At 36.4% G+C, this 18,988-nt stretch overlaps 1 protein-coding gene and 1 long non-coding RNA gene across 5 annotated transcripts; both read right to left on the reverse strand.

Moving 5' to 3' along the window:
• Positions 1-733: 733 nt before the first annotated feature.
• On the reverse strand, positions 734-14,473 carry LOC112043284 (transcription initiation factor TFIID subunit 6). Of its 4 annotated transcripts, none has more exons than XM_024078606.2 (12): positions 13,936-14,473; positions 13,379-13,667; positions 12,241-12,392; positions 11,532-11,711; positions 11,098-11,267; positions 10,092-10,245; positions 9,463-9,635; positions 8,285-8,523; positions 6,263-6,375; positions 5,517-5,588; positions 4,881-5,012; positions 734-3,521 (listed from the first exon to the last, which is right to left on the reverse strand). In XM_024078606.2, exons 1-12 carry the CDS (start codon positions 14,170-14,172, stop codon positions 3,426-3,428), a joined length of 2,007 nt encoding a protein of 668 aa, XP_023934374.2. In that variant the 5' UTR covers positions 14,173-14,473; the 3' UTR covers positions 734-3,425. The 4 variants fall into 4 exon arrangements, with proteins under 4 accessions (XP_023934374.2, XP_023934373.2, XP_023934376.2 ...); XM_024078605.2 differs by having other exon boundaries at positions 6,251-6,375; XM_024078608.2 differs by lacking the exon at positions 4,881-5,012.
• A 352-nt stretch (positions 14,474-14,825) lies between these two features.
• On the reverse strand, positions 14,826-18,068 carry LOC128198077 (uncharacterized). The gene is made up of 3 exons (XR_008250821.1): positions 17,359-18,068; positions 16,723-16,824; positions 14,826-16,413 (listed from the first exon to the last, which is right to left on the reverse strand). It is a non-coding gene; the product is annotated as an uncharacterized LOC128198077 (long non-coding RNA).
• Positions 18,069-18,988: the final 920 nt, after the last annotated feature.

Here is an 18,988-nt window from a genome sequence, read left to right on the forward strand (position 1 = left end):
GACGAGCAAGATTGCATGCAAAAGATGTGTAGGAAGAAGGAAGAAGTCCTGCCTACGAAACATAAGGGAGTGGAGTGGCATAAAGACAGTCGAAGAATTCCGCCTAGCCATGGACAAGGAAAAGTTTAGAAAGCTGACCGCCGACCTTCAGTCATGGAGAGGCACTCTAAGAAGAAGGCGATTGTAACACCTTGCGATCAGCGAAAAAGTAACAAGGTAAAGCCAACTTCATACTATAAATATAAACATTTCGTATTTGGAACAAACTTTTTATTCATCAGACTTCTATGCATAGGTATCTACATAAAAAATACAATTTTCTGCAGCTAAAAAGCCCCACGTGAAACGTAGCCTAAGTGAATGACGTCACATGGCAATTTGTTATGATTCGGTTCACGTGAACATTTTTTATTTTACTTTATCATTTTTACTGCTTATTATTGAGGGGACAAAGTAAAATATAGCTTAATATATACCTACCTACTTGAAATAATTAAGTTTAACACTATTTAAAAAAGAGGCAATTAACCTGTTGGGTATACACTCTCAGAAAATTTTCGTTATCATTAATAAGTATATTAAATGAGAGATGTGTTACGAGTACTTCGATCCTTAGATCTTTCGTACCTAAGTTGGTACGCAAATTGTGAGTGGAAACTACGGAACCCAGCACTACGCTAAACTAGACACACACTTCGCCAGTCTTTATTTAGGTTAAAATAAAAATACTTGCTTTTACTATGTAACTATATTTATTACATTTAAATAAAGATTATTTTTCTATTTGCTTAAAAGTTATTTCCGCGTACAATAATTAACAAACGTACAAAATTATCTAAATTTCTTAACGAAATCCTTAACGTAAGTAGGTAAGTTAAAATTAAAGTATCGTCAATGTCAAAATAATAATTGTCTATCGAAACTTATGGTTGTTCTAATTTAGGAAGACAATTAGGCTTTGTCGCTTTAGATGTAATAGAAGTTGTCAGCACAAGCACGCATTTGTGTGTGTAAACTAAAGGAAACTACAAACTAGAGTAGGGTTTCTCAAACTCAAAGTTATGACTTGACGTACCCCCATTAAGGTATTCAGATCATAGCGATAGCCCCTAAGAACCTCTCCCCCCCCTAAATAGTCTCTTATTTCATCAATTTCAATATCGTTATCTATCTCATTACGCACTTGTGCGTTATCGTAATGTAAAACGCACGGTTTATCATCCATCTAAAAACGAACGGTACTTTTTTAGATCTCAGCAAAGAGATTTTATGTCTGAGAAGTGGTAAACATTTTATGAATAAAATTAACCTTGTGAGATAAAATATAATAAATAAACATTTAATTAATTCATTTTATTAATTTCGACAATACATGACAACCGTTTATCTATAACAAAACACAAGAATATTAAAAAAATAATTATTAGTAATACTAACTGTTTTTGATGCCTTTGCCTAAAAAAGCTGTGGAAAAATAATACTTAAGCGCTATTTCATTACGCTGTATAATTTTAATTTTAACATGTCAAGTAGTGATGGATTTATTAATTCGACACCGCTAGAAGTCCCAAAGGTAGCATAAAAAAGGCTACTCGTAAGCCTCGTGCTGGAAAAATCTACCGATGGATACTTCCAAGCGTATCTAAATTTCGTCATAATATGGAAAACAAGCGGATGCAAATTCATTTTCAGAAGTGTGTTACCTCACAAATATGTTATAAACGTCGTATGACATACGTGCGCTATGATAATAACAGCTTCTGCTTTCTTGTACTCTCGCCTACGGCTCGGGCCAGCAATATCGGCTGTAATTAAGAACTTACCGCACTAATATAATAAAGTACTATAATAACACCTTTTCGCTTAAATGCTCCTAAAGTTGCACATACAGACACGTCTGTCTGTATAATCTTACTAAATTATAACCAATTCAAAAACTAACCTCTTCCAAAAGTAGAAAATCTGTATCTCTACATTACAACGTACATGTACAATAGCCAACAGTGTAGAGAACTCATATTACACGGGCCGCTCTAGCCAAAAAACACCTCAATTCTTTCTACAAACGTTTCGAAAACTAAAAAATGTACAGAGATGACATTCATTATTGATAGGTCACGTGATCAACCTGTCAATCGAAAATATCGTTACATTATCGATTATCTTACTATAACCGCTAACGCTTGTTAGCTACATACCCCATTGTTAGGCTGATCAAGTCACCTATCGATCTCTGGACAATCATCAATTAAATACAATGCACACCTATACAATTTACAAAGAACATTTTCACATTCATTATAAAAACAATAGCGACTCTCTTACTAAGTTTTTCACTTATGCCACTGATTCACTGTCTAATTGTCTATTCACGGTAAACAAGTCTTAAGCGCCGTATAAAGTGCTTCGGTTACGCAAAAACCCTGCTGCATTTTTGTCTACATAGTAAATTATACATGCTCGCTGTGTTAAGGCGTTTTTAAAGTTAGAGACAGACTTGTTTTATGTACAAAGAACGTTGCGTCTTATGAGATATTTATGTATGTTTCTAGTCAATTCTAATTCTGTCAATTCTGATTAAAATCAAAGAGTTCAGATGTCGTAATAAGTAAATTAGTGACGTGCAAAAATTGTTCTAGCAGTCAGCTGGTTTCTATCAAGTTTCAGGTCTTGGTTATACCCATCTTCTATAGCATGAAAACATGGTTATAGTAGGATTGATAACAGTTTTTTAAATTGTATATAAATTAGGAGTATGGTAACAGTAAAGCAATTTTGTAAAAGTATCTGCGGTCATTACTTTCGGAGCTACAGCGATTTAAAGGGTCAGATTTGCGGCACTGCCGCGGGTCCCTGAAAAACGCCGCATACAAAATGGCACGAATTAATAACGTCTTTGATTCGCTGATATTTAAATGTGTATGGGCGTTCAAAAAAATTAGTAATATCTTTGTTATCGTTATCGATATCGTTCAGTGTAAGGATGATAAAAATGTATGAATTTTGATCTAATTACGAGTCTCCTCTTAGAATGAGAGCGGTTACGCCAGTAATCCACCACGCTGGCCCAATGCGGATTGGCAGACTTTACACACGCAGACAATTAAAATAAATAATTTCTCTGGCATAACATTAGTATAGATGAAACGAAGCGACTGACAATGCCAATTCATTATAATTCATTATAATAAGAAAAACTTTATAGGTCCCTAACATGTCCTGGATAATCTAACTTCGTCTGTCAATTGCTTAAAAACTATATAAAACAAGTCAATGATTGCATATGTCATTCAAGTCTGTATCTATCTTAAGTCGCGGAAAAACAAATTTCACCAGCTGCAAGGAACGCAAGGCTAGAAGCATATGTAGGCAGTCTAGGTCTTCTTGCGGACCTCCTTGATGATGAAGCTGATGGTGCGCGGTCGTCAGGCAAGGTGCGACAGGTCGTCCAGCTCGGGCGGCGGCTGTTGGGCCGACCCGCTGCGCGCGAAGACTGGCTTCGCTACCACCGATACCGGCGCCTGCCGACAACAGTGACGTACTGTAGTTTTCTTTTCTAGCGGACGCCCGCAACTTCGTCCGCGTAGAATTTAGTTTTTCACAAAATCCCGCGGGAACCGTGGATTTTTCCGGGATGAAAATGAATATGTGTTAATCCAGAGTAAAATCTATTTCCATTCCAAATTTCAGCCAAATCGCTTCAGTAGCCGCAGCGTAAAAGAGGAACAAACATACTTACACACACACAAACTTTCGCCTATATAATATTAGTAGAATAGTAGGACTATAGCTTGGCAAATCGTGCGTAACATTCCCGATGATCCGCGCGGGATGGGAGCGTGGAAGCCATGCCCCGCGAATTCATATCCGGACAGTCCTTGCCAAGCTATAGTTATCAATTATTATTCTTGAAGGCAGGTAGTAGGTAAATTGTGGATAAATTTAATTTAATCGGTATCGAATTACATTGTTAGTACGTATAGTAAGTTTGTTCATCATGTAAGAAATAGCATAACATTTCCTTTGTGCTGCGGCTACTGAGCCGCAGCACAAAGGTTAGTACAGTTAGTGATTTGGCTGAAATTTGGAATGGAAATAGATTTTACTCTGGATTAATACATAGGCTACTTATAATCCTGGAAAAATTCATGGTTCCCACGCGGACGAAGTCGCGGGCGTCCACTAGTAAAATATATTATGTGAAATACATATATATCCAGTAAATAAAAACTGTATGTACAAATGTAGTATATATGTAAATGTCAGTGTAGATAATATTTAAGTGAAATGCCTATGTATCCAGTAAATAAAAAATGTATTGATTGATGTTATTTTACGCTTTTTAGAGTACAGCATATTTAATTTTTTTTTTTTGGTAGGTATATGATTTTATTGGCAAATTATGAGTATTCATCTCTTTCTATAGGTATGGCGTATGACAACTTTCATTTTCTTTCTCTTCCATCTGTTATGTATGTCTATGGACGTAGGTATACCAATATTCTCGCTATTTTTAGTTCAATGACGTTAGTGTGAGACGTCCGTCGTATTAGAATGTTATTGATGTAAAAACGAAATATTTCCCATGCTTCTGGCACTGACACTCGCGGTTCGTTTCATGCGGAAGTCAAGGACATTGCGAGCGACACTACGGCTATATTCCACTATATTCCACGCTCACGACCACATATTTTTCTGTTCCACATTGCAAACACAAACTCAATTAGAATAGATTATGGAGCGTTTCAGCGTTCATATAAATATTACAAAATGGCGAGAAAAAAAAGCTCAAAAAAGCCAGGTGATGCAATAATAATTAATGAATTATTATATACATACATGAAAAATATTTATGCAAAATACTATAAATTATAACTCACCTGGCTGACCCCAGCGGTCGGTTGGTGCGGCTGGTGCGGTTGGTGCGGTTGGTGCGCGGGTGGGGGCACGCCCACTACCACCACCTTCTGTGGCGGCGCGGCGCCCGCCGGCCCGCTCGTGACCACCACCGACTACAAAGTTTACAAACACCACCAACGTACACTAACTACCGATCACAAACCTACGAAACAATAGAATATCTACAATCTATTACATATACATAGTACTACCCTACTCTACAGTCACTATGCTAATCTAAACACATCTAATGTACGGCATATAATGAAACTAATATTATAAAGAGGTAACATTTAAATTTTTGTTCGATTGTTTATTTGGCTCCGAAACTGCTAGACAGATAAAAAAACTCACTAGTGAAAAGCCATATTGTGAGCGAGTAACACAGGCATTTTACCCCCACATACCCCCACAGGAATGAGAATTATGTGCATATATAAGTTTGTAATACAATCTCTTTATGCGCTTCGAATATGGCAACCACAAAATTAAAAAAAAAAAACTTAAGTAAGCGTAAATTCCACGTATAAATCCATGCCAAGACATGCACAATGCACATACAGAAGTCATGCATACATCGCCAGCATTCAACAGTAAGTACAGTGCGAGGGACTTACGTTCTGGCTGCGGACTATGGTCGGCTGCGAGCTGTGCATCACGATGTGACCCGCGCTGCTAGCCGGCTGCGTCTGACAAATGACACGACATCTATACTATAGCTTGGCAACTTCGTTCGTAACACTCGTAGCGATGAATGAAAAACCCACGACTGACGGACCTCACTTTCCCTCGTCGTCATCAACCCATATTCGGCTCACTGTTGAGCTCGTGTCTCCAAGAATGAGAGGGGTAAGGCCAATAGTCCACCACGCTGGCCCAATGCGGATTGGCAGACTTCACACACGCAGAGAATTAAGATAATTCTCTGGTATGCAGGTTTCCTCACGATGTTTTCCTTCACCGATTGAGACACGTGACATTTAATTTCTTATAATGCACACAACTGTAAAGTTGGAGGTGCATGCCCCAGACCGGATTCGAACCCACACCCTCCGGAATCGGAGGCAGAGGTCATATCCACTGGGCTATCACGGCTCTCCCTATCACTTTCCCTAGTCGCCCACATATCGTGGGAGTACGAACTTGCCAGACTATAATGTTATAAAGAGGTAAAAGGGAATGCCCATTCCTTGCCCTAGCCTATCCTAACCACCCGGCAATTTACTTATATCAAAAAAAAAGCTTGATATCTCTACTTTAATTATGAAATCTTTATTTAATCAAATTTTATCTTTAATTTATCAAAAAAAATCATAGCCGTCAAATAATAAATCCCAATGTTTGTTATTACATTAGTAAAGACCTGATTCTTCTGTTGCGAAGACACGATGACGAACTTCTGCGGCGGCGGCGTGGAGGGCGCGGGCGACTGCGGCGCGGACGACGTTATCACCACGTTGCGACTCGCCACCGACTCTGTCAATATCAGTTTTTTTTTTATTCTTTACAAGTTAGCCTGTGACTATAATTTCATCAATGCAATCTAAGATGGGCAAATCGGGGCAAACAGTTCCTTAGATGGGAGGATGACTTAAAGCTCACAGCAGGTCCAAAATGGAGAAGGGTCGCATTAGAGAGAGAGCAGTGGAAGTCGCTGGAGGAGGCCTATGCTGAAAGGCACACTATGTTAAGAGACATTCTTTAAAAAAAAAAATTAAAACAAAATGTAATGTATATGTATAATATTGTAATTTCTTAACACAGAATAAAGGGCTTATTATTCTAAGATATTATTCTAAGAATAAAGGGCTATTAATCTAAGAATAAAGGCTTATTATTCTAAAAATAAAGGGCTATTAATCTAAGATGGAGGCGGACTAACTTGTTAGGAGGAGGATGAAAATCCACACCCCTTTTTAGTTTCTACACGACATTGTACCGAAACGCTATATCGCTTGGCGTTACGCCTTTGTCGGTAGGGTGTGGTAACTAGCCGGCCGAAGCCTCCCACCAGGCAGACCTGGACCAATTAAGAAAACCTCAATCGGTCCAGCCGGGAATCGAACACAGGACCTACGTCTTGTAAATACCACTACATCACGGAGGTCGTCAAAAGATGTTTCAACAGAAATCAACTACGTTCAACTATACTCAACATCAGAATAACAATTATAATACAGATGATATCAATTTGGTTTGCTGAGGCTTCTTCAGTGACGCACACAAACGTATACACCTTTACTATTACAATATAAACTTCATACACCTTTACTATTAGAAAGAAAGAAAGAAAAGATCTTTATTTTTAAGTAATGCCACATATCACATTAAATCTAAATTATAACATATTATGGCTTAACTGTCCTCAAACAGTGGAGCACTAAAGAATGTCCTGTAATATGTGGCATAACCTAGAAAAAGGCCCCAACTCAGCATTTTGCCGCATACTTTCAATAAAAAAAGTATGCAGCACTGATTTTCAGTTAGGACCCAGTTCAGGTGCCGCCACGCACACAGTTCAACACTTTACGTAAACTATTAAAGACAATTATTAATACAATGTACTAGCGTCTTTTTTTGAAAACATAATGTACTAGCGGGCGCGTAATTCAGTTTTTCACAAATCCCGTGGGAACCATAGTTTTTTCCGGGATGAAGGTAGCCTATGTGTTAATCCAGAGTAAAATCTATTTCCAATCCAAGTTTCAGCCAAATCGCCGCAAAATTGACAAAGTTTCATACAAACTTACATCCCCTATTTTATCCCCTTGGGGGTAGAATTTATCAAAATCCTTTCTTAGCGGACGGACATCATAGTACCTGCATGCCAAATTTCAGCCCGATGCGTCCAGTGAATTGGGCTGTGCGTTGATAGATCACTATGTCAGTCAGTCAGTCTGTCTGTCACCTTTAAGTTATACAGGGGGCTCGGAAGTGTTTCCCATAACTTCAAGATCGACGAGTCCACTTATAGGAACCAAACTGCATACCATTTTGTTATTGTTAACTAATACTTTTTATGTTTTCATACAAACTAACTCAAATAATTTCGACTATCCATGTAACACACGCCTTGCATTTTAAAATACGTAATCGTAGTATACTGGCGATATCGACGAGATATTGCAATTGGCACTAAACACTTCACTAGTAAGCTACTTCATGATATTTATCAATGAATAAGTTTGGATAGGGCACAATATAAGGATGCGATATAAGGGACACAATTTAAGATCTATTTAGAAAGGAAAAATTTTTTACTCCAAAAACTTTAGACGTCATGTTCCTTAGTCATTTTTAATTAATTTTTCTTGAAGAATACAACCCTAGAGTTATGGGAAATACTCCCGAGCACCCTGTATATATTTAAATGTATAAAACGTACCGATAGTCTTGGCGTGCGCCTGCGACGTGTGCTGAATGGTGACGGACGCGGGCGAGGGCGAGGGCGCGGGGGCGGGCGCGGGGGCGAGCGAGGGGCCGGGCGCGGGCGACGGGGAGGGCAGCAGCGGCGGCGTGCACGTGACCACGGCCACCGCGCCGCCCGCGTTGCCGCCCGTCGGCGACGAGCGCAGCTTGCTCACCATCTGCTGCAGGCTGGGCCCCAAGTAGCCGTACTCCCGTCTGCATACACAAATCTTATCAAATCATTTAGCTAACTGACCTTCTAATTTTTTTTTGCTCTACCCTCCTCCCAACTTGATATGATATGTATGACTGTCGATATGAGAACTTTTAATAACGAGGTTATTAAAAGTTCTCATATCATCTCAATCCATCAAGAGCTCTCATTTGATGTGTCAGTCAGTTTGAAATATTTTTTTTTGTGTATTTCGTCTTTTATTCAAAAATTTCAAAATTCTTCAAGTGGAAAGCTAATTTCTGTATTTTAATTCCAAAAAAAATAATTTTGAAGTCCTGTTATCAAGACCTTTCATTTGAAGTTTGTAAAAGTATTTTATTTCAACATTCCATCTTACCCCCCCTATTCAAATTTTACCTATTCCCAATACATACCTGTATTTTCGGAGAAATAAAATATGCGACAGTGATATTATAAGGGTTCCGTTTTTATACTACGTACGTTCCGAACCCTAAAAAATGACTATGTTTTAGACCACACGACTGAAGTTAAACTTCTTTCAAATATAAAATAATGCATGAAAGAGAAACTTAAGTTTGTAGCGCCAGCTCTCGTGTCAGACTTGCTTTATTTCACAAGCTCCTACTAGTTCACAATTTGGCCGTTAAAAGAAAATACCGATTCGATTCTGGACAAACTTGTTTGTCATTTCGATTACAGTTTTCGTTACACATTCACCAGCTTACTCCCCAAGTCCCCAAGTCCCCAAGAGTGTGTAAAGAAATTTTACGTCACTATAGTTCGCACGCCGAATGATGATCCCTATGACGTTTCAGTGACAGTTGTATTAGTGATGCGAAACAATTTCATAACAGTCATAACATAAAGTCGACACGTAACTTTTGCAGCACGTGTGCGTGCTGACATCTAAATCAAGTCGTCAAGCTGTTATGACTATAATAATGTAAAGTGCAGCTCACTTGTAGTCGTCGGGCAGGTCGGGCGGCTGGCGGTGCGCGCGCACCACGGGCGCCAGCACCTTGAGCAGCTGATGCTTGAGGTTGCCCGCCGCCAGTCGGTCGGCGCCGCCGATTCCGCTCAACGCGCCCTCCACACGCTCGCCCAACCAGCGCACGCGTGACAGGATGAACACCTGCGCACCCGGACCTGATTAGCCTTATCATTCTACCTTTAGTAAATATTCAGACAAATTTGGTATGATCCTAGTAGAGAAGCTTTGGATACCCATTCTAATATAGAACGTGCGCAACTCACGATCTAGGAGGCGCCGGGACTGATACACTCAGGCCAATAGGGTGTATTGGCCCCAGAGCTCAATCGTGAAGCCATAAATGAAATTTTCATGTAATCACGTCTCAAAAAAATATGAACTTATTTTTTTCAATTTAGTAGAACAATAATGAACTATTTAAGACCATTAAAAAAAGTGTCAACTAGCTTATTTATTGTAGATTACATTAATACACATTGGTCATTGCTATGAGTTTTCAACTTTGATTATGTTTGTGTAAGTGTATGCGCTGCAATTTGCCTTGTCATAGCGTACGTTTGGTCAATATTTTAGATTTCTTAGTATTGGAAATGATACCTTCACAACTTCAGGTCCAAGTTCTGCTAAGCCTTGAACAGCGCCGTACAAAGACGCCAGTGGGGTCTTTTCAGACTCTTTCATTGACGGAACCATGGAGGGACCACTTTCATTGTTCGTTTGAGATGGACACTGCAAGGCTTTTGAGAATAATCTGTGAAAGAATTATTAAATTACTCTTAGAACAAATATGTTAAACACTGAACATTTTTTGACCCTGACTCCATAAAACTCAGGTGGCTTTAAACTGTAAAATATATATGTGATGCCGATGAATATAGATGACTAGCGGACGCTCGCGTCTTCATCCGCGTGGAATTCAGTTTTTCACGAACCCCGCGGGAACCATGGATTTTTTCGGGATGAAAAATAGGCTATGTTTTAATCCAGAGTTAAATCTATTTCCATTTCAAATTTTAGCCAATTCGCTTCAGTAGCCGCAGCGTAAAGGAGGAACAAACATACACACATACACACACAAACTTTCGCCTTTATAATATAAGTGTGATTTCCAGCTTTCTTATAGGGGAGGGCGTATGGAGCTTTGACCCGCCAATCTGCTCCAATACGGCAGGCTTAGTGTGCTGATGTTTGATTTTGTACAATCACTATCACGCTAATATTATAAATTATAAAGTTTATGTGTAAGTGTGTATGTTTGTTTCTCCTTTACACTGCGGCTACTGAAGCGATTTGGCTGAAATTTGGAATGGAAATAGATTTTAAGATTAACACAAAATCCATGGTTCCGGCGAAATTGTGAGTAGCGGGCGTCGTCCGTCAAATAATAATGACCAAATGTGCGGGATTGACAGATTGACAAGTTCTCTGAGGCACTGCTTTAACTGTGGTGACATCCCAACTCTGACTCGAAATTTTTTGTGAGAATATCTTGAAGGACAGAAAGCTCAATATTTGACCTAGGATCGAGTCCTAGGTAAAATATGGAGCTTACGGTATGAAGCTACATATAAGCTAATTCATCATCACCATGGTCAAAATGTACCTAGTGACCCTAGTCTGTAGGTTGTTGGTGGAGGTGTTGAAGGTCTTGCATATCTGCGCCATGAGGCGCGCGGCGAAGTCCCGCAGCGCCCAGTGGTTGTCCACCTCGGGCCGCATGCACAGCTGGCGCGCCACGATGCACGTCGACACCGACGGGATCAGCTCGTGCAGCTGCGGGAGACGAGACCTTCACTACTAGGGAATTAGCTAGGGTTTCTGCTTGATCATTCTCGTGGCAATGATTCTCGAGACAGAATAATTCCCATTCCTGTGGGAATATGGGGATATAGCTTGTGTTACTCCCTGATAATGTAACTTTCCATTGGTGAAAGAATTTTTCAAATCAGTAGTTTTTGAGTTTGTTCATTACAAACAAAAATGCAAATTGTTTATCTTTTAAATATTAGTAGATATAGATTATTATTATTCACTTACATACTTCTCCAAGTACAAGGACTGGTTGTCCAGCATAGCTTTGACCATTCTCATCAAGTAAATAAGGAGTGCCAAGTTGTTTTGCACCACATTGACCTTCACACCCTCGGAGATAAATGTGCACATCCTTGGCAACATCTCATGGAGACCCGGGTCACACGCCAGCGATTGGAGAGCTTCCTATAATTTTTTATAGTAATATAATTAAATTGAAAAAATTAAAATTATACACAAATTCGTGCTGACCTGGAAAACCAGGCCAAAAATTCATTTGCTTTACAAATCAATGATATTTTGGGATTACCCTTATTACTTAGGGGTATGAAAAATAAACGTTAGCTGTTTCTCAGATCTACCAGATATGCATACAAAATGTCATAATAATTGGTCAAGCCGTTTTGGAGGAGTTTGGTAACTGCAACACAAGAATTTTATATAATAGGTATGTCACTGCCTTGTTGGTCCAGTGGATAGCCTATGTGGTTTCATATCATGAGGTCCTGGGTTTGAAACCTAGTTCAAATCAATAGAAAATGAGATACTGAGTTTCCTGATTAATTTAAGAACAAGTTAATTAAAATTATTATTAGGTGTAAAATGACTGAATGAATTTATACCTTCAATTTTATTTTGTTTGTTAGTAAACATTGCACATAGAGTATGGCATAAGTATATATATATAATTATTATTCTTTGAAAAATATCATACCGCACGTCTTCCTTCATCACTTCCAACACAAGCTTCAGTGATTTCCTTGTAATACAACTGCTGCTCCACGCTGAGCTCGTGTGTGGCGAGTTGTTTAACGTGTACAGACTCTGAAGCTTTCAGCCGAGCTGCTTTACCACATACTGGTTTACCTGCAACCGTTACATTTGTAAATAAAAATAAATAAGACCTGTGATGTGTTAAAGACTGTTAGATCATTATTATTAGATGAACATAACAATTAGTGGCATGCACTCCATAGATGTTAAAATACACAGCTGCTTACTCTGAGGCACTCATGAACCTGCATTGAAAAAGTAATTATTCATATTGCAGGCTCTGTACACTGTGCCTAGTTAAAACCACTGTACTGTGCATGTCACTAGATTTTATGTGCTGCTATGTTAAGTTGTGAAACAGATCTTGTATGCAGTGGCGTGAATATGGTATTTAACTAGGGTATGGAATAAAAGTAAAAATCGGAAAATTCTTTGTCCAACTATGTACTTTGTGGTCCAGCATAGATTTGTATTGAGTCCTTAGGGCACGTAGTGCATTTTTTGCATCTATGAAGTGCACGTCACTTCTTGTACATCAAATTGTTTAGTAGTAGTAACCTTTTCAGTAAATATGCACCACAACATAATTTATCTTCAGACAACAACAGTCTTCAGGTAAAGACAAGAACAACCAATAAAGGTGACAGCAAAAATATTGTTCTTTTTAAAAACATTAGGACAAAAGTGCTGGGTATAATATCTTAACAAGATATGTCATTCACATATTAGGCATACTGGGGTATGAAATAAAAACCTGTTCGACAAAAGAAATTAAAAGCGACATATGAGCATAGGCACCACATCATCATCATGAAACCTTTAAACAGGTTTTTTTTTCATTTTTTTATTACTCTTTACATGTTTGATACAATCCCTTGACTACAGTCTCACCTGAGTAAGTGATGATCAATCTAAACGGGCTAAGTTGTTAAGATTTAAATTGAAATGCACACCTTTTTTTGGTTTCTACACAACTGTGTATAATATTGGAAAATGTATAATATTGTATATAGTATAAATGGAAAGGGAATTCCTTGCCTTATTTAGTAGGTAGTATATACTTAAGCACCAATACATACCAGCAGCATCTTTATTAGCAGGTTTGCTCAGCTTAGTGATAGGATCAACAGATTCCAACTTCTGGGCCTCTTTGGATAACGGAGGAGGGTTCTCTGGCACTGTCGGCTGCACACCATCAACACTCAACCAATGAGCTCGGAGTGAAACATCAAGTGGTATCTTTGGCGGTGGTGCTGATAATATCTCTGACAAGTCTATGTCTTTTTCCTCAATGAAATGCAATTCTCTGCCTCCACCAGAAGCAAATCTGAATGGCAATGAATCAGGCTGAATAAAACCATATTGTGGCTGAAATAAACAGAAATTTTAGGTATGATTTTGATTGGTTAATATAAAAAGTCGGCTAATACTAAATGGATTAGGATATTAGATAGTAGTAAGGCAGAACAACTTTGAATGAATTTGGCACAAATACAGATAGGTATTGTTTGATATTGTAATGGGATATATGCAGATACACAGATCATGACGAGCTATTAGGTTGCGAATAGTAAAAGTGTTGACAATAAGATGTTACTAAACATAGATATAATTAGACATACATATCTTTGTTTACCTCAATATTTTGAACTTTTAGAGCATGGTCTATGTCAGTAATGGACAATTTCTGCCGTTTCGAATGTTGCATGAATTTCATAGCATCTTGTACAATGATTTTCAGACGGTATGAAACATCATCAGCCAATTCTTTTGCTGCGTCGTCGACAAGGTTTCCTATACCGACACTTTCAGCTATAACTTTAACAGAATCTACAGTAAATGAGGACCCATATCCTAATTCAGAATCGCTCATTTTGTATTCTTTTAGTATTTATTTACACATATCACACAACGTATTCCTGGCGTGTACTCTATATCTGTAATCTGTATCTTTAAATAATTTTATTACTACTTTTTACATGAATAAATTTATAGGTAAATTAGCATACAAAATATAATATAATTATAAACAAAAAATATTGTTGATACTTGATATTAATAGCAAAGAGCTTTATATTTTTTAGATTATTTTGAGTAAGAAAGTTGGAAGTTTATTAAAATAAAAATTGGATTGATTTCAGATTTGTCATTTGTAGTATCACTATCATCTAATCTATTAATCTGTGGTAATCACAGAACACTAATACTTCAAAGTGGTCATTTGCTTCATTTGTGGTCTGTGGTCATTTGGTTCACGGCACAGAGCAAACACACGGCACAGATTAATAGATACTTGGTTCACTGATTCACGCCACAGAACATTAATAACACATTAATATAATGTACTCTGTGATCACATTATTATATTAGGTCTTTATTCTGAGGTCGATTAATCGAAGCATCGATTTTTCAAGCCTAAAAAAATCGATCTTTTGAATCAATAAGTAGTACTGAATCGATATTTCACCCTTGGAAATCGACATTTGATATTTTCTGTTTTTCTCGAAGCAAGCAAAAGTTCTTTGTGATTTTTTTTGTGAATTAGATTAATAGGTTACGTTACGGTTATGTATCTTATTTTTCATAAAGTGAAATTACATTACATTGCGCAAACAAGTATACAAACTTGAAAAATACAGATTTTTTAAAATCAATATTTTCAATCTCGATTTTTTGCGAATTGATTTATCAGGTTACATTATGGTTAGGTATGTATGATTATGCATCTTGCGGGCCTCCGTGGCGAAGTGGTAAGCGCGGTGGATTTACAAGACGTAGGTCCTGGGTTCGATCCCCGACTGGATTTTTTTTTTATTTATGCATCTTATTTTGTCTTGATTCGTAATCGATAATAATTCTAATCAATAATTCGTCTGAGTCATGTCAGGAGTATGTAGTACATGTAGGAGTAATTTATTTTCGTGGAAGCCACTTTGTAAAAAAAATATTATTTATTATGAAATAATAAAAAACAAATGAGTGGTAAACCTTGGATTGGACGTAATAAAAGGGCAAACCTTAGATACATAAATAATAGAGGATATGTGACAAGTAATTTTCGTTGAGGCTTCCGGTAACCATGTTTGGTCACCAAACTGAGCTAGGGCTGTTTTATCGATAATAATTAAGCACTCGATATAAAATTATACAAAATATTATGTTTAATAAAATGAAACATTTTAAATTCTGTCTTACATTATTATAATATAAAATTCCATACAATTGATTTTCTCATTAAAGTGTTTTGTATTTAACATAGATTAATCAATAATATACAGATGGAGCGTACGGAACATGACGGTGTCGTACCCGCTACGAATATGAAATTCAAAAACGAATACGTTCTCTTGTCAGTACGATACGAACCGTCGCATCAGTAATTTTCAATATTATTCAAGAAAAATGGCGTCATATGTTTCTAAATATTTTAAAAACTGTTCTCAAAAACTAAGGAAATAAGATGGAGTATTTTTTTATTGATTATTATACATAATTGTTTTTATATGCAAATGTCAAGGAGACGCGTGACTTATGTTTTGTTGCAGCAGCTTCAGCACGCAGTTTGTAAAAACTCTCTCTGGTTACTCTGTGGTATTTAATAAACACTGTATAGTATAAATTATTTAAACTATACAATGTTTTGTATTGGCACTCACGAACGTTGACCTGTGTTTATGTCTTGAATGTGTAACGATTACTATCAGATGAATATGATGTTGTCCTAGACCACCAGCCTAATACTAAACTCTCCAAGTCGCACAGGTTATGCACTGAATCCTCAAGGCAATAGGAAATAAAAATCGTAATTCATCAACAAAATTTATTTATGGAAGTTGCAAACTTACAATTCTTGATACAACGTTATACGTTATACATAACAAAAAGTAATAGACTAGTTGACACTTTTTTATAAATAGTCTTAAATATTTGATTATCGTTCTAGTAGACAAAATTTTTTTTAAATATTTTTTTGAGACGTTATTACAATAAAATTTTAGTTTTTAAATATGTTTTTGACAATACGAGCAAAACGTCCTTAATTGAACCAGCCGTTACTATTCGTACGTTTGGTGTACCTACTGAGTGACTGATTAGTAGATGGAACCATTATATCCTGCAAAAAACAAAATAATTATCGTTACTGTAAATAACAATATTAAGATAGTTTATTGATTTTTGCCTAGAACTTTGTCCAATACTTAATCAGCTTTTCCTTTTCATAGGTAATTATTTTTTTAGGATAACCCTGGACTTGAGCCCAGCCACTTGGCCAGAGGTAGTTAGAGTCGAAAATCTAGATCTTAATAAAAAAATAAATCTAATAAGTCTTTAATTATGTCGAGTCTACCTAAATGCCAACCAAATAAATAGACCAATAGCTATATATTTCAAATAATAAATCTTCATCATCAAGTTTACTTACTTGTATTCCATTTTGGGAAACAGCATTGTCATGACTCTCTGATAACAGATTAAGATTCACTTCTTGCAAGGGTTGTCTTACTTGTTGCTCAGGTGATAAATTCTGCAGTAGGTAATTTTTATTCTTTGGTTATCTACTAAAATATTACTATAAATGCAACATTAGTATTTATATGAGTACCTACATAAAGCAACCAACCAGCAAAATCTTTTTTCAAATTTGTGAATGATGTCTTTCTCTTACACACAATAAAAAAAATATATAAATAAATGTTAAAATTAAAATTTGCAAATCATAAAAATTATGATTTTATGGAAATCTGAAAAATATAAAATAACTATACTTATAGAACATAAAATAATTTATTAATTTATACGTTTTCGCTTATTTGGATGATATAGCGAAACAAATCAATTGTTCACTATTCATCGATATTGTAAACAATACTTTCCCATCACTACGTATACGGTCAAACCAAAACTCGTGAAATAATTCAATTCTTTGAAGTATTGCCCATAAAACCACGTATTGTAAAGCTTTAAATTAGTCATGAGTCAAATTAAAAAAAAATACCTTTAAAATACTCATACAACTCAATATAATATCAACAGAAAAATCAAAGATTTTAATACTAACTTGTAAATGAAATTCCCGCTAGTTTTGTTTGGGTTTTGTTGGTGTAGGCAACAACTGCGCACTTCACCATTGTATAATATTTATTTTATTTTGCGATTCACAAGCTTATTGGTTATTATTTCCGTAATATTTCGAATACCGTTGCACCGGAACCACAACAATAGCCATTTTGGGTCACCAAAAACAAAAGATAATTTGGTCACAAATGACATAATTGATGTTGTCATGTAAAATATGTCTAACCTCTTTACGCAATGACTAAAAAAATATCTATCTCGCTCCATTAAGGTAGCTTTCTTTAAGTTAGAGAGGTTACGAAAAAATTTTGTTTATTCTCTAAAAAATTAAATGAACAACCACGAAATAAGTTTAAAATCATTAATTAAATCCTTGACCAATATTGACGTAAAATGCCACAGGTCCATTATATATAGGTGTCAAAGGGGCAAACACAAAACAAATCTGCTGGAGAACATTTAGTAAGATCTATTTTCTGTCTATGGATACGCACTAAGAATTTTAACGTTTTTGTTTTCAAATTTTTATGTACCATAGACAACATAACATTCAGGTTAACCAATCATAAGCTAAATACAATAAATATTGCTAGAACTCTAACAGGCTCCCGAAAATAATGCAATATTTATGTGTTTATTTTTTCAATCACAAGCATTTTGTTCTAGTACAACAAATCGTATTATATAGATTACTAGCTGACGTCGCGCAGTTTTACACGCGTGGTTCCCGTTCCCGTAGGAATACGGGGATAATATATAGCCTTCCTCGATAAATGGGCTATCACTATATATCACTATATATAGCACTGAAATATTTTTTCAAATCGGACCAGTAGTTCCTGCGATTAGCGCGAGAGATCAATCAAACAAACAAACACACAAACTCTTGAACTTTAGCTACCCCTCGTTAAGTGCGCTACTTCATACTTTCAAGTTCAGAAAATGGAAATGCTACATGAACACTGCTATATATTGTATTGTAAGTGTAAAATATGTTCTGCAAGTACTTATATACCTGTAGAATATTTACACTTTTATTAAACTACTTTAAACCTGATGAGTTTGTTTGTTTTTTACGGTAATCTATTGCACTACTGCAATCGTACCACTGCCGCTAATGTTACAATGCACGGTGCTACTGCTGTTTTCGATTTAAGGATATTGTAATCTCACATTATTTTAAAAATGTAAACATTTTTAAATGAATCAACACTCACAGATACACACACACACAGTAAGTAAAAAATACTTACTTAGCATATTAAATCTTAAAACAAATGAAATATTAAATGAAAACAAATGGTTTTATTTTAATTTTGTATATTTTCTAAAGGCAGTATTGCTGCTATATAATACGTATTGATATTGAATTTTTAACTGACTTCAAAAAGGAGGAGGTTCTCAAATTGACCGGGTTTTTATGTATGTACTCGAATTACTTTACTCGAAGACACCTGAATTGATTTAAAAAATCTTTTATTGTTTTAAAGGGTATATTCCCCATGTGGTCCCATATTAATTAAGTCAAGACCTCATGATGGAAACCTGGAGATATCGAGGAGAACTTTCAAAAATTATATACAGGGTGCTCGGGAGTATTTCCCATAACTCCA

The sequence above is a fragment of the Bicyclus anynana genome, chromosome 4, assembly GCF_947172395.1.
Source record: "Bicyclus anynana chromosome 4, ilBicAnyn1.1, whole genome shotgun sequence".
Lineage (NCBI taxonomy): Eukaryota > Metazoa > Arthropoda > Insecta > Lepidoptera > Nymphalidae > Bicyclus > Bicyclus anynana.